Source organism: Aspergillus saccharolyticus (assembly GCF_003184585.1).
Source record: "Aspergillus saccharolyticus JOP 1030-1 unplaced genomic scaffold BP01scaffold_52, whole genome shotgun sequence".
NCBI lineage: Eukaryota > Fungi > Ascomycota > Eurotiomycetes > Eurotiales > Aspergillaceae > Aspergillus > Aspergillus saccharolyticus.
In genome coordinates this window covers 111158-123278 of record NW_020290662.1, presented here as the reverse complement: position 1 = coordinate 123278, position 12121 = coordinate 111158, and the positions used below count along the sequence as shown (strand labels likewise).

At 47.9% G+C, this 12121-nt stretch overlaps 4 protein-coding genes across 4 annotated transcripts; 1 reads left to right on the top strand and 3 right to left on the bottom strand.

Annotated features, from left to right (window-relative positions):
• The first annotated feature begins 45 nt into the window (after nt 1–45).
• On the top strand, nt 46–1562 carry BP01DRAFT_328504 (putative mitochondrial translation release factor (RF-1)). Its single transcript, XM_025572949.1, has 3 exons — nt 46–198; nt 261–427; nt 481–1562. The coding sequence occupies exons 1-3, from the start codon at nt 99–101 to the stop codon at nt 1474–1476; spliced, it is 1263 nt and encodes a 420-aa protein (XP_025427131.1). The 5' UTR covers nt 46–98; the 3' UTR covers nt 1477–1562.
• Nucleotides 1549–3178, bottom strand: BP01DRAFT_328500 (putative mitochondrial tricarboxylate transporter (Ctp)). Its single transcript, XM_025572948.1, has 9 exons — nt 3017–3178; nt 2904–2958; nt 2829–2849; nt 2642–2773; nt 2433–2580; nt 2077–2334; nt 1964–1999; nt 1764–1913; nt 1549–1699 (listed from the first exon to the last, which is right to left on the bottom strand). Exons 1-9 carry the CDS (start codon nt 3047–3049, stop codon nt 1642–1644), a joined length of 891 nt encoding a protein of 296 aa, XP_025427130.1. The 5' UTR covers nt 3050–3178; the 3' UTR covers nt 1549–1641.
• Nucleotides 3179–4137: 959 nt separating this feature from the next.
• BP01DRAFT_186700 (uncharacterized protein) lies at nt 4138–4850 on the bottom strand. Its single transcript, XM_025570910.1, has one exon. It carries the CDS (start codon nt 4725–4727, stop codon nt 4251–4253), a length of 477 nt encoding a protein of 158 aa, XP_025427129.1. The 5' UTR covers nt 4728–4850; the 3' UTR covers nt 4138–4250.
• Nucleotides 4851–4973: 123 nt separating this feature from the next.
• BP01DRAFT_377306 (DNA repair protein SMC6) lies at nt 4974–11351 on the bottom strand (the record flags this gene model as incomplete). Its single annotated transcript, XM_025577004.1, has 15 exons — nt 4974–5645; nt 5836–6432; nt 6485–6572; nt 7718–7815; nt 7868–7916; nt 7974–8113; nt 8250–8324; nt 8406–8481; nt 8531–9187; nt 9238–9503; nt 9571–9631; nt 9710–10269; nt 10328–10555; nt 10612–11131; nt 11179–11351. The coding sequence occupies 15 exons, from the start codon at nt 11349–11351 to the stop codon at nt 4974–4976; spliced, it is 4260 nt and encodes a 1419-aa protein (XP_025427128.1).
• Between the last annotated feature and the right edge of the window lie 770 nt (nt 11352–12121).

Genomic DNA, 12121 nt, shown 5'->3' with positions numbered 1-12121 from the left:
GTGACGCTGTTCAAGGCTCACTAAGCAAATTCAACTATCGAGCATGCACAGCGCAGCAAGGCCGTCATTGTTCACATCTGCTTGACCTTGATATAGAAATGCTTGGCATACCCTGGGTCTGCTCTCGGTGCTTATGGCGGTCCGCCGGGACTTCTTTCAATCGACGAGTGCTTGTACATAGCCGGACGTTCAAGACGGGTCTGTTTGTTCCACACCTATACCTAACCAGCGCGGACCATTATTGATGTCGGAACGAGCAGGATCAGATCTATCTCCAGCTCTTCTCACACGTGCACGCTCGCTCGCTGTTGAGCACGCTGCGCTCACCACGCAATTAGCTGATACCTTCGACGCCAAGGTCGCCAGAAGAATTGGAGAGCTAGCACAGGTTGCGACTACTTTGAGAGAATGGGACAGTACGACTGAAGCAAGTGACTTTTCAGTCCTCGTAATGGCCCATTCGCGCTGACCAACTCGCAGTCCATATCCGAGCTACAGGCGTTGTTGGAAGACCCGACAACAGAGGCTGAATTGAAGTCGTTGGCTGTCGAAGACTTAGAAAGTAGCAAGCTTCTGTTGCCCGGCATAGCACAAAGTCTCAAAAAGGCACTCATTCCTCGCCATCCTTTCGCAGAGCTGCCATGCTTGCTCGAGATCCGGCCCGGGGCTGGTGGGGACGAGGCGGGCTTGTTCGCTTTCGAGCTGATGAAGATGTATATGGCGTTCTGCTCTCGCCGAGGTTTCCGTTGCACCATCATCAAGAAAGAGGGTGGAGAGGGATCGGCTGAAGACCGCCTGAGCGAAGCAGTTCTGGAGATAGAAACAGAAGGTGCATATGACACCATGAGGACCGAGTCAGGTGTGCACAGGGTACAGAGAGTCCCAGCCACGGAAGCCAAAGGCCGTACACACACTAGTGCTGTGAGTGTGATGGTACTTCCTAGCTTTCCGGAGACAGGGAGTGACACCCATGGACCCCCTGGTTTTGATGACCCTAGTAGCGATTACTACATTGACCCACAGGAAGTCCGCACGGAAAAGATGCGAGCTAGTGGTGCTGGTGGACAGCATGTGAACAAGACTGAATCTGCCATCCGCTTAACTCATTTACCGACTGGTATTGTAGTCTCGATGCAGGATTCGCGGTCACAGCATTCTAATCGAAAGAAGGCATGGCAAGTTCTGCGTGCAAAATTGGCTGAACAGAGGCGAGAGGCGAGAGAACAGGAACTAGTAGCGCTCAGGCGAGGAGCGATGGGTGGCGTTGCGCGAATGGGCCGAGGCGATAAGATTCGCACGTACAATTATGGGCAAAGTCGCTGTACAGACCACCGTAGCGGCTTCACTGTACACAATCTAGACGACGTCTTGGCTGGTGGCCAGGGGTTGGAGTCTGTAATGGATAGTGTACAGAGATGGCTTGGTGACAGCGAAGTTGCAGTCATGGCGGCAGAAGCATCAGTCAAGCAAGCATAAGACATAGCAATGTGTTCAGCATGCATGACTGAATACAGCACATGCAGCCTTACCATAAGCACTACACTGTTGAGCAAATATTCAGCATCTATTCCATTGCACTTCGGTCTTGTTTGTGCACACATAGGCAATTGAAATATATACATCCTGCAGCTTCAGATCGCCTCAGATATAATGCCTCTCCGGGTCGAAAATGTCCAACGCCTCCATTGTCTTCTCGTACCTGTTTGATCATCAGCTAAGTATGCAAGTGGATTGCATCAAACATAGATTGATAGAGTACATACATAGTAAATACTATGCCGCCGCTCATGATGAGCCTCGCTAGTCGTGGAACGGCTCCCGACCAAAAGGTCAAAATGCCCTCGTCTTTAAAGATCCGTGCCGCGCAAACGAAACTGTTCTTGTAATTTTTGCTGGCTTCCAGTGATTGCATTCTATAGCTGTGTCAGAATGCATTTTCCCATGATACGACATCAACACAAACCTGGTCTTGACCGTATCAAGAGGCTGCGTGACGTAACTGGGTGGCAAGGATTAGCATCGCCTCTAGAGAGATTCAATGGCCAAATTGACGAGGTAGGGCTGCAGCAGGCTCACACTGTGATAAGGCCGGCTATTCCCCCGATGGCAAAGGTGCTCACGGTCCCTAGCTTCTCTCCGGGCGCGACCCAGCCTTGGGCCATCTGTTTTAACATTGTATAGCTCGAAAACCGCACCGCTGAGTTGGCGGCCTGGCGCGCGGTTGTTGGAACAAACCCCTGGAAGAACCCTCGGAATCCTCTTTCTTGATAAATGATCTTGCTTCCATGCAAGAACCCTCTCATTCGGGGTTTCTGCGACTTTCGGTCATCGATTCTAGGCAAAATCGTAACATATCAGTGCTGGCCTTCTGTTCAGGGAATGATAAGCCAGGCTCATGAAGTCGCTGGTACCAGAACCAGGGTCTAACGAACAGTTGCGTTTTGATACTTTCGAATGGGGTGACCGCCAGTAGAGACTCGGTGAAGCCCGCGCCAAAGCCCGCGACAACTGTCCGAGGTCCCGAGATCTTGCCATCCTCGTCTTGCAGAAGTGATTTCAGCCAGTCAAAAGCAACGAAACCTTTCACCGAGCCCATGCATCAGTCTTGGGACACACATCGGGATCTAACAGAACGACTCACGAATTCCAGCTTTAAGAGAATTTCCAATGATCAGGGTTGTGCACCCTGCATACCATTGTGAACCGAAGGGTGGCCATGGTAGTTTCTGTGCATCAGGGAGTCTGCGGTTAAGTTGCGTACGGGTTTTTGCAACTCAGGGATTGTTAGCCAATGCATGTTGCTTGATCAGGAATTGGTCGTGTTGTACATTCGGCTGGATATGTGATAGCTGATTCGATTCAGTAATGTGAAAATCAGGTGAGCATATAGAAAGAGGTATTACCGATCTCAACGGCACCGGCAGTAGAGCCCGCGATAATGGATCGCAGACTACTAGGCTATGTCATTAGTTTAGTAATGGTCTTCTCGATGGTATGTTTATTGAGATCAACGAACCTTTGGCCGGTGGTCTCTCTCAGTGGACGCCATTGATGAATGTTTCTCAGCAGGTACAGGTCTAATGGATGATTATCACGCCAAGGAGTGTCTGTCAAACCTTGAGTCACAGCTCAACCCTAGTTAGCAAACTATAACTAGTCGCGTAAGGTCCACGTTAAGTTGTTAACTGATGTAACTAACCAGTTAATTAGTGTTAGCTACTAGTTCTCTGCTTAGTACTGTTCCTACGGGTATCCACATGAGCTAACTGTGCAGTGCTCTTGGATCAGCTGAGTTAACTGACATAATTTCAGTAGTTAACTGGTTACATATTTGATGTAATCGATAGGTGGGCTGGCAACTGCCTATTGCATATAAATTGCATACATCTTTACCATGATATCCGGAAAATGCTTGATTCAAAGAGTGAGAAGTTTAGATAGGTATACTATTTATATATGTTGGCACATCAGGACTGAGCATTGCTAGCCCAGCTTTTGTAGTTTTCTGCTCTATTTGACACAGCCGTCGAGATGTTCTTACAGCATATAATACAGATATCTAGTCTAGACACTTAAATTACGAGTAGAACCGACGAGTAGAATGAATATAGATCCGCTAGATTGTATATGATGCATGGCTGCCAACTCGCTGCTAGCCCGCCCACCGATTATGTTAAGGAACTGCTAAACTCCTGCCCCTTTCTGTACCACAGTACCTAGTACATCCAGATAAGCATAGTCTGCCTGGGAAAATGAGCTTGACATTTGGCTAGATACTGAAATACAGGGTCGTCAGTGATAGCATCTAGTGACCCAGGGCCTAATTCTCCCCCCCCCCCCTTTCATTCCATGTTTCGTTTTCTGTTTGTTCTCTGTTCATTTTCCTCCCTTCAGACGTCCTCTCCGTAGCCTTTGATTTCTGATTCCCGTTGAGTCGTCCTCGACCATTCAACTTCCACAAGAAGACCACTCCAGTTTGCTCTTCGTCCTCATCTGCTTCATCCGCCTTCATCCCGCCCCACATGCTACTTAATTTCGATTTTGACCCGCTGAAGTTTGCTTCCCCTGTGACTCACTCGTCCAGCCATCCTGCCTCTTGCCCAGCTTCGACTTATCCAGCCCTAATTTTGATTTGTTTGCCAAATGTCCCCGCGAAGATGGACCATAGACACATCAGCGTTTAGGCCAAGTGAACGGACAGCATCGATCATTCTCAACAAGTGACGTGACCAAAGACAAGCCCGCAGACATCAGAAGCGCACAAAGAGCTGCGAAGATCTTGGCAGTTGGCGCCAGGAATGCAGATGCCGGGTGGCATTGCCAGGATCACACCACGTCGAGAGAGAAGATTGTTCGGTGCTGTAGCATATGCTGATCTCCACCGGTTTAAACCTGGATATACCACGATGGTGAGAATGGTGCAGCCTAGAATGAACTTGATGACCGACTAGCTGCATGTTAGCCCAAACCTGCCAGAAACGCCAGAAACATGATACCCGTGCAACATGTCCGTCGAACGCCCTGATCATCTCACCTGATCTCGATGCAGAACCAGATGAAACATATGTACAGGAAGGCAGAGTGATAAAAGAACCTGACTCGTCATCTAGAGGCGAGTAGGAGACATAATGATCGGAAACACAAATACATAAAATAAGCGAGGTGCGATAAGTATCGTACAGACAAAAGTGGTCCTGCAGATTCGAGTTCGAGTTGCAGCTCATCATGTAAAGACAAAGCTCACAGCGAGATTCCACACCAAAGAGGTGCCTCAGTGATGAATCGGCGATCTAACGTAGCCAAATGTCACGAGGAAACAGAGTACAACCAACAATGAGAAAGAAGGGAAAAAATAAACAAAATAGAAGAAAAACATATGAAAAGAACGGCATGGCAAAATAAAAAAGCATGAGAGACAGAGGGGCTGAGATGAGAGACGCGGGCGTAGCACTCATCATTGTGGTAGAGAATCTTTATGACACTGGTGTAGTGTGAGGTTTGCCGCTGGGATGGCCCTGAGAAGCGTTGAATTGCTTCGAGTCGTTATGAACACTCCGACGTTGACCTTGTCCCCGACCTCCACGGTATGAGCCCCGACCTCGGTGGAATTGATGATGCCCACCATTTGCATGAGTAGGGCGGCGATCCACAGTGGCTGGATCCGTGACCGCCGAAGTTATCTGCGGGTGTGATGGATTCGCGATGGGGCGTGGGATTGTGTCTGGCGAGTCATAAACGTAGAGCTTCTTGTCGATGTTCTGAGGGATAGGTTGGATTTCTGTTCCTAGTTCCTGTTCAATCTTGTATAAGTTGAAACGGTCATCCCAATTGATGAGATTGATGGCAAGCCCAAGATGTCCAAAGCGACCCGAACGACCAATCCGATGAAGGTAGGTTTCAGCATTTTTAGGGAAATCGAAGTTGATCACAACGTTGACGGCTTGAATATCGATACCGCGGGTCAGGAGATCCGAACAAACGAGATTACGGCAAACGCCGTTCCGAAAATCGTGGAATACTCGGTTTCGGTGTTGTTGAAGCATCCTTGCATGTGAGTAGAAGCATGAATACCCCAATTCAGTGATTTTTTTCGCAAGCAACTCCACCCGATTGGTAGAATTACAGAAGATGATGGACTGGTTGATCTGTAATTTAGAGAAAAGGGTGTTCAAACAATGAACCTTCTGTTTCTCTTCTACAAATGCATAATACTGTGTTATTCCTCGTAAGGTGAGCTCGTCCATGAGATTGATCTCGTAAGGATTGCGCATATGTTTGTCCTAAAGCGTGTCAAAGGCCGAATTTCAGGGCAGATACAACTCATAATGTACATACCTTGAAAGATTTCACAATCAGTGGAAAAGTGGCACTGAAGAGCATTACTTGACGATCCTTGGGATGAAACGACAACAGCTGTTCGATGACTGGAGTGAATTCAGGTGATAGCAGTTTGTCAGCCTCGTCCATTACGAATGTCGGACATTCAGAGAGATCAGCAACGCCTTTGCTCGCCAAGTCCAACACTCTTCCAGGAGTTCCAACAAGAATATGGACAGCGTCGTTCAACCGGATGATGTCATCCATCAGTCCTGTCCCGCCCGTAGTGACCATAACGTTGATGCCAAGATGCTTCCCCAGAGTCTTACAGACGTGAGAGGTCTGAAGGGCTAATTCTCTCGTGGGCACCAGAATGAGAGCCTGTGTTTTTGTGCTTTTGGGATTAATGCGCTCGAGAGTTGGGATGACGAAAGCCGCTGTTTTCCCAGTACCATTCTTGGCTCGCGCTAGGATGTCTCGGCCGGTAAGGGCGACGGGTATCGTTTCTTCTTGGATAGGAGATGGTTTCTCAAAACCAGCCTCGAAGATTCCCATCATGAGTTCACGTTTGATATAGAAATCTTCAAATTCTAAACCTTTCGTAGCAGTCACATCCTGGATGAAGATTAGACAAATGATGAGCAGACCTGATCGCTGAGAGCCAAACCTCGGTCTGTGGTCTCGCGTCCTTGGCAGGGACGTTTAATTGTTCCTTCCACTTCGCATCCGAGCTCGTATCCCTAACAGATTCAGACCTAATCAGTTACAGCCCGTCGCTCGGGGAGGCGAGTCAAATACCCCAGAGTTGTGCTTTTCATTTGTGAGGCCAGCGCGTCAGTCATGTTGAACGGTTGAGCAAGGATGATGTTAGTCGATAGAGTATTGTATTTTCTGGCACAGTGGTCACCAAGGATCGCCGGATGCCGATGAACTGGAATGGAAAGGCTCCGTGTAGACTGTTTGGAGATGAAAGACTACTGTGTGGGAAAGTCTCGCTCTGGTGCTAGTGGAATAGGTCGTTTTATTGCTCTAAGCCAGTTAGACTCCAATTGATGGGCGTGCCGGAAGGAGAGAAATGACAAACCGACAGCAATGAGATTTTTGCTTCGGTGAACCAAGGTTATAGTAAGCTCCGACAAAAGACTAGAAGGGCGTGCAAATAAATTGCTGTGGTAATGTGATATGAGTGAGGTTATGAGTGAATTGATGAATGAGGTGATGATGGATCAGGGATGTCTTAGCAGTTATATCGGATGATTGAGCTGCAGTGGAAATGGCCTGGGAACGAAGTGCTCTCCGTGTGGGCCGGTTTGGGCGTAGTCCAGAAACGGGCCGAGCCTCACGAGGTACGAGGTACGTTTTATTTTACAAAACCGTGAGCTAGGCTTGAAACTAGGTGTTTTTACTGAGAGAACAGTTCTCATAGACAAGGGTCACGGAAAACATCTTTCGAAAGTATAAGATATTTACTCGGTACGGGGAGGTTAACACTATTCTATCCAAGTAGTACTGTGCAGACAGAGTGTAAATACAATCATAGTTAACAGTGGTATAGGCACAGTACAAGGACTGGATATATTACAGTCATGTATCCAGGTTACATGTCTTAAGTGAAAGTACCCTGGCCACCTAGACCCTTTCGTATCGCCTTACTACTTTTACTTCGTTCCCACCTCCATCTTCTACCTCATTTTCAGTAGGCACCCGAAGAGAAATCGAGATGAAAATTGTGAAACATCACAGGAGCTTCCTATTCCTTGAGCATTAAACACTGTGAAAGAAGTTACCTGCTTTTTCTTAGAAGGCAAGCCTTGTTTGACCACGTTCGGGCTCCGCCAACCTATATGAATCCGGTAAGCTGCTGTCGATCAACTTCACAGACAGAAAGATGAAGACTTACTCCTTCACGCGAACATCCGGTGCCAGGCTGATCTCAGCCCTGGAACCGGGTGTTATGAGTATGAACTGCCGTCCAATTGACCGCCTCGCTGCGAGCATCTGTGTCACAGTCAGCAAGCATGTTCGTAACCCACATCAAGGGCCATCATACTAGCATGTCAATAGCCATTTTCCTGTTAATGTGATCCATGTACACATCGCTATGAGAATTCATATAGTCAGTGGCAAGTCGCACGATGAACTGTCAGGTCACATACAATTCGTCTAAGCAACGGATTGGGGATCCCATGGCCTCCCACAATGCCAAGAGCAGGCATACTTGAGAGAAAGACTTCTCGCCGCCAGAAAGAGTCTTTGCGCCACGGCCCGCACTGTCCTTTGTTATATCAGGTTCCACCTGTGGAGATTGTAAGAGCGATTCGGCCACGGTAGGGTTTCAACATGCATACTTGTAGGTCCAATAGCTTTCCTTCATGATCCGTCAAGAGCCGACCTCGGAAGCTCCTCTCGCTCAGCAAATATGTGAATTGTGCCTTGGCGCGCGAGGAAATATGCGATCTGAAAATTCGCCAGCGTTTTTTGCGATGATCAAGAGTTGTTTTAAGCACCTATGCAGGCATCGTTAGCTATGGCTATTGAACCCGACAACGTCCCATACTCACTTCAGCCAGTGTTCGAAATTCATCCACTTGTTTTAATGCCTGTTCATAGGCTTCTTTGGCCTTAAAAGCCTGAGCGGCAAGTTCCTCGCGAGTCGCTCCCAACCTAGAACTTTTAGCAGTTGTAAGTCGAAACCGAAGAATCTCGTGCTTACTCCTGATTGTATCGTCTAAGATCCATATGGAGCCTTTCGAGCTTCTTGTCCAGGCTAGCGGCCGTTTCACCCTCAGCTATTGCGACTCGTGGCGAAACTAAGCTCGCTTTCTCGCTAAAGTCAAGAATTCGTGCACTGATCTCTTCCAATTTCTGGTGTATTCGAGCCCTGCCTTGTTTGCTTTCGTTGATCTGTTCAATTGCTGCGTTTTTCTCACGTATTGATCTTCGGCGACTTTCCATAGTCATGTTTTCTTCGTTTTGAGCCAACCTGAGCTCTGCTTCTCGAGCAGAAACCTCTGCCTCTTTGGCCGAAAGCTCTTGTTTGGTCGCTTTCAACATTTTCATCATGGCATCCATTGCCTCGATCCCGTCATATAAGGACCCCTCGTTTAGGCGTTTCTCTTCTTCAGCTTCTTCCAGAGTGGTCCGAAGCACATCGATGCGTCCATCTTCCACAGATTCTTTGTCAAGTGCTTCGATTATCTCCTCAATAAGGTCTTCTGCTTTCTGTGCTGCAATGCGTAGTTCGCTGCCTTTCCTGTCATGCCTCACACGTGCCTGTTTGCAGCTTTCGAGAGTAGATCGAGCGGATCGCACCAACTGCTCTTGATCACTGAGGTTCTTTCTCAAATCTGCAAGTGCATCTTTCTGCATGCTGTCTAAATGTCAATCGCTAGACCCTGCAGACAGCGAAGTTGTAGTTACCTGATCTGGGACGCAAGGTCGGAGTTCATCCGGGGACTTCCATTGTAGGCTGGCACCGGCGCCTGGCTCGGCTCACCAGTTCTGCTATAAGAAAGGTGAAATCCCCGTCTTTTGTTGATGGGGTCAATGCAGTAGCATCTCTTCACATTGCGTGGTTTCTGTCCATCGAACAGAATGTAGGATGCCTCTTCCAGGTTCTGTATGAGTAACATTTGCTCTATTCCATGATTGATTATTAGCTGTCGACGGACCAATTCATCGTCGATCTAGAGTCTCAGCGTTAGAGAGACTATCCGGACTTTATTTGTTCCAGTGGTGTTTCACCTGTAGTACCCGCAAGGCTGTGTCATAAGCAGAATCTGGTTCGTGTTCTGATGTATCAATGTGGCCGTCGCTCCCTATGAATATCGGACATACACTTTCGCCACTGTTAAATACTTCAATATCAGGCAAGGGCTTTCAAGTTGCTCACCAATTGACTCTCTGCATGATACCCGACAAAATGTTCATGTCTCTTTTCGAAGTCACAATAAAGCTGCTCAGGGTCGTACCGAATGAGTTTTCCAAGATAGATGACCATTCTGGCTTCAGCAGGCTAACATGATGCCCAATAGGGCCTACAGGCCGTCTGCCAAAGGACCCTTCTCGTTCAATCGCTCTGATCAGTACTGGCATTCTTTCGTGGAACCCAGAATTTCTCGCCCCACCCTCTCTACTCAAGTTTTCCAAGACCGACTGTGCTTGCTCGATGTCGGCTTTCATTCTATTTAAAGGAGCAGCAGCTGAGTGAACCTCCTTCTCGGCATCACCTATCTGTTCATATAGACGATTTCTCTCAGCGTCGTGTTCCTTGCATCGAGATCGGGCATCTTCTGCCCCAGACTTTGCTCGCTCGAGTTCCTCTTGCTTTCTGATGAAACTTCCCCCACTTATGTCGGCTAAGCGCTGGTGCTCTTTTGCAAGGTTCTTCTGAGTTTCAGCAATCCTAGTCTCTGCAGCTTTCAGATACTCTCTGATCTGGCGTTGTTCAGCCTGACGCATGTGTTAGAAAGATCCTGACACTAAACAGAACATTTGAATGCAGCCCTACCTGTAGACCGTGCCGTTCACTCAGTTGAGCTTCCATCTTTTGTTTGATCTCATCCCTACTTGTCAGACAATCCTCGAGCTTGGAAGTAGCTTGCTGAACGAATTCGGCCGCAAGTGCCGTTTCTCTCTCAGCCTCTTGTATACGATGTTCATAGTCTTCAAGTCCTGCCTCAGCAGTAGCTATAGCTTCGTCGGCTCTTAGCATTTCTATTTTTAATGAGTCCTGGATCTGCTCATAATTAGACACTGCAGCATTCATGTCATAATCTCGGGGGGCGCGCTTACCCTTTCTTGTTCCTCCACCTGAGCCCAAGCCATCTGGTTCCGAATATTTCGAATGCGATTGCGTAAAGACTCATGCTGGTCGGATAGTTCTAATTTCCGTTTTGCGGCGTCCTGACGACTTTTCAGAATCGTGATGTCTTGCACTCTGCTCTTGAGCTTTGCCTCAATCTGATCTCCCGACTCTTCGATGAGACGATAGTCCTGGTCAAGTTGTTCTAATTGAACCCCTTTCACGAAGAATCTGTACTTATCACTGGGGCTAGACGAGCTTAGAAATTGCCGAGCCATATCCTGAGAAAGAACATTCATCGGGTTGTCAAATTGCAAGGTGAAGTAGTCGATGATGGAGTCCAGCTCTGTCTTCTTGGTAGAGACGATGCGGCCACTCTCAGATTTGATTTTGAATCCACTTGTGCCATTTTTCGAGAAGTAGCGCTCGATAACAATGGATTTGCCGTAGTCATCTGGCATGTAAGCCCCATCCCCTTGGTTCTTGATGCGCACCACAATAGTCGCGCTCCTGAGGTACTTTAGGATCCAATACACGTAAAGGGTCGGGAGACCTACTCCTTGCCTTCCTTGATAAAGCTTTTCAGACTTTGCCCACGGTTGGTGGCAGACGCTTTACCACCTAAGCACAAAGTGATCGCTGTGAGAACCGCACTTTTGCCGGATCCATTCTTCCCAACAACAAAATTTATTAGTGGACCGAGCTCGATATAGAAATGATCATGACACATAAAATTGTAGCACTCGACACGCTCCAGAATTCCATGTTCAGCGGGGACGTTCGGTTCGTCGCTCGTGAACGAATATTTTTCCTGTATTACTTGTGTAGCGCGCAACTCGAGTTCGTCCTCGTCATCATCAAGCGCTTGTGACATAGATTGGGATAGTGTCTCGTGAAGATCATTGTCGGTCAATTCTTCGAATTCGGACGAGGCGTTTCCGCGCAAGCGTTTCCGCTGGTTCAATTAGTGATTTCTTCTCTTGCTAATATATATTCTGACATACAGTTGGAGATGCATCTGACTGTATTTCCTCATCTGAATCCACAGAGAAAGCCTGGGACCGTTTACTTGCCGGCATCGAGTACACTTGACTGAATTAACTTGAACCCGAGAGACTTGGTATGAATACTCAACCAGTGCGCGGAGACCCCACAGATAAAGAAATTTGGCTTAAATTGACGAGAATGGTCAGTGATGCATGTAACAAAGAAGTCGCAAAGCTAGTAGCGCTGATGACTTTTCTTTCAGATTGTGGAGTTGATTTCCTTTGTCTCGTGTCTTGAGGCTTATCGGCCGCCGATAAGTCGCAAGGCGCGTGGCGCGTGGCGCGCCTCCCGCCGAAAGTCAGCTTCCCCGCTCGGAGAGAGGCAGACGCTACCACGGAGTACTGACTAGTAGGTACTTTGGCTACCTGAAAGCTGTATATGTGGACTCTGCTTGCAAAAAAGTAATAAATGCCATTCATGTTATTGCGCGAAGTTGGCCTGACATGCAAGGTT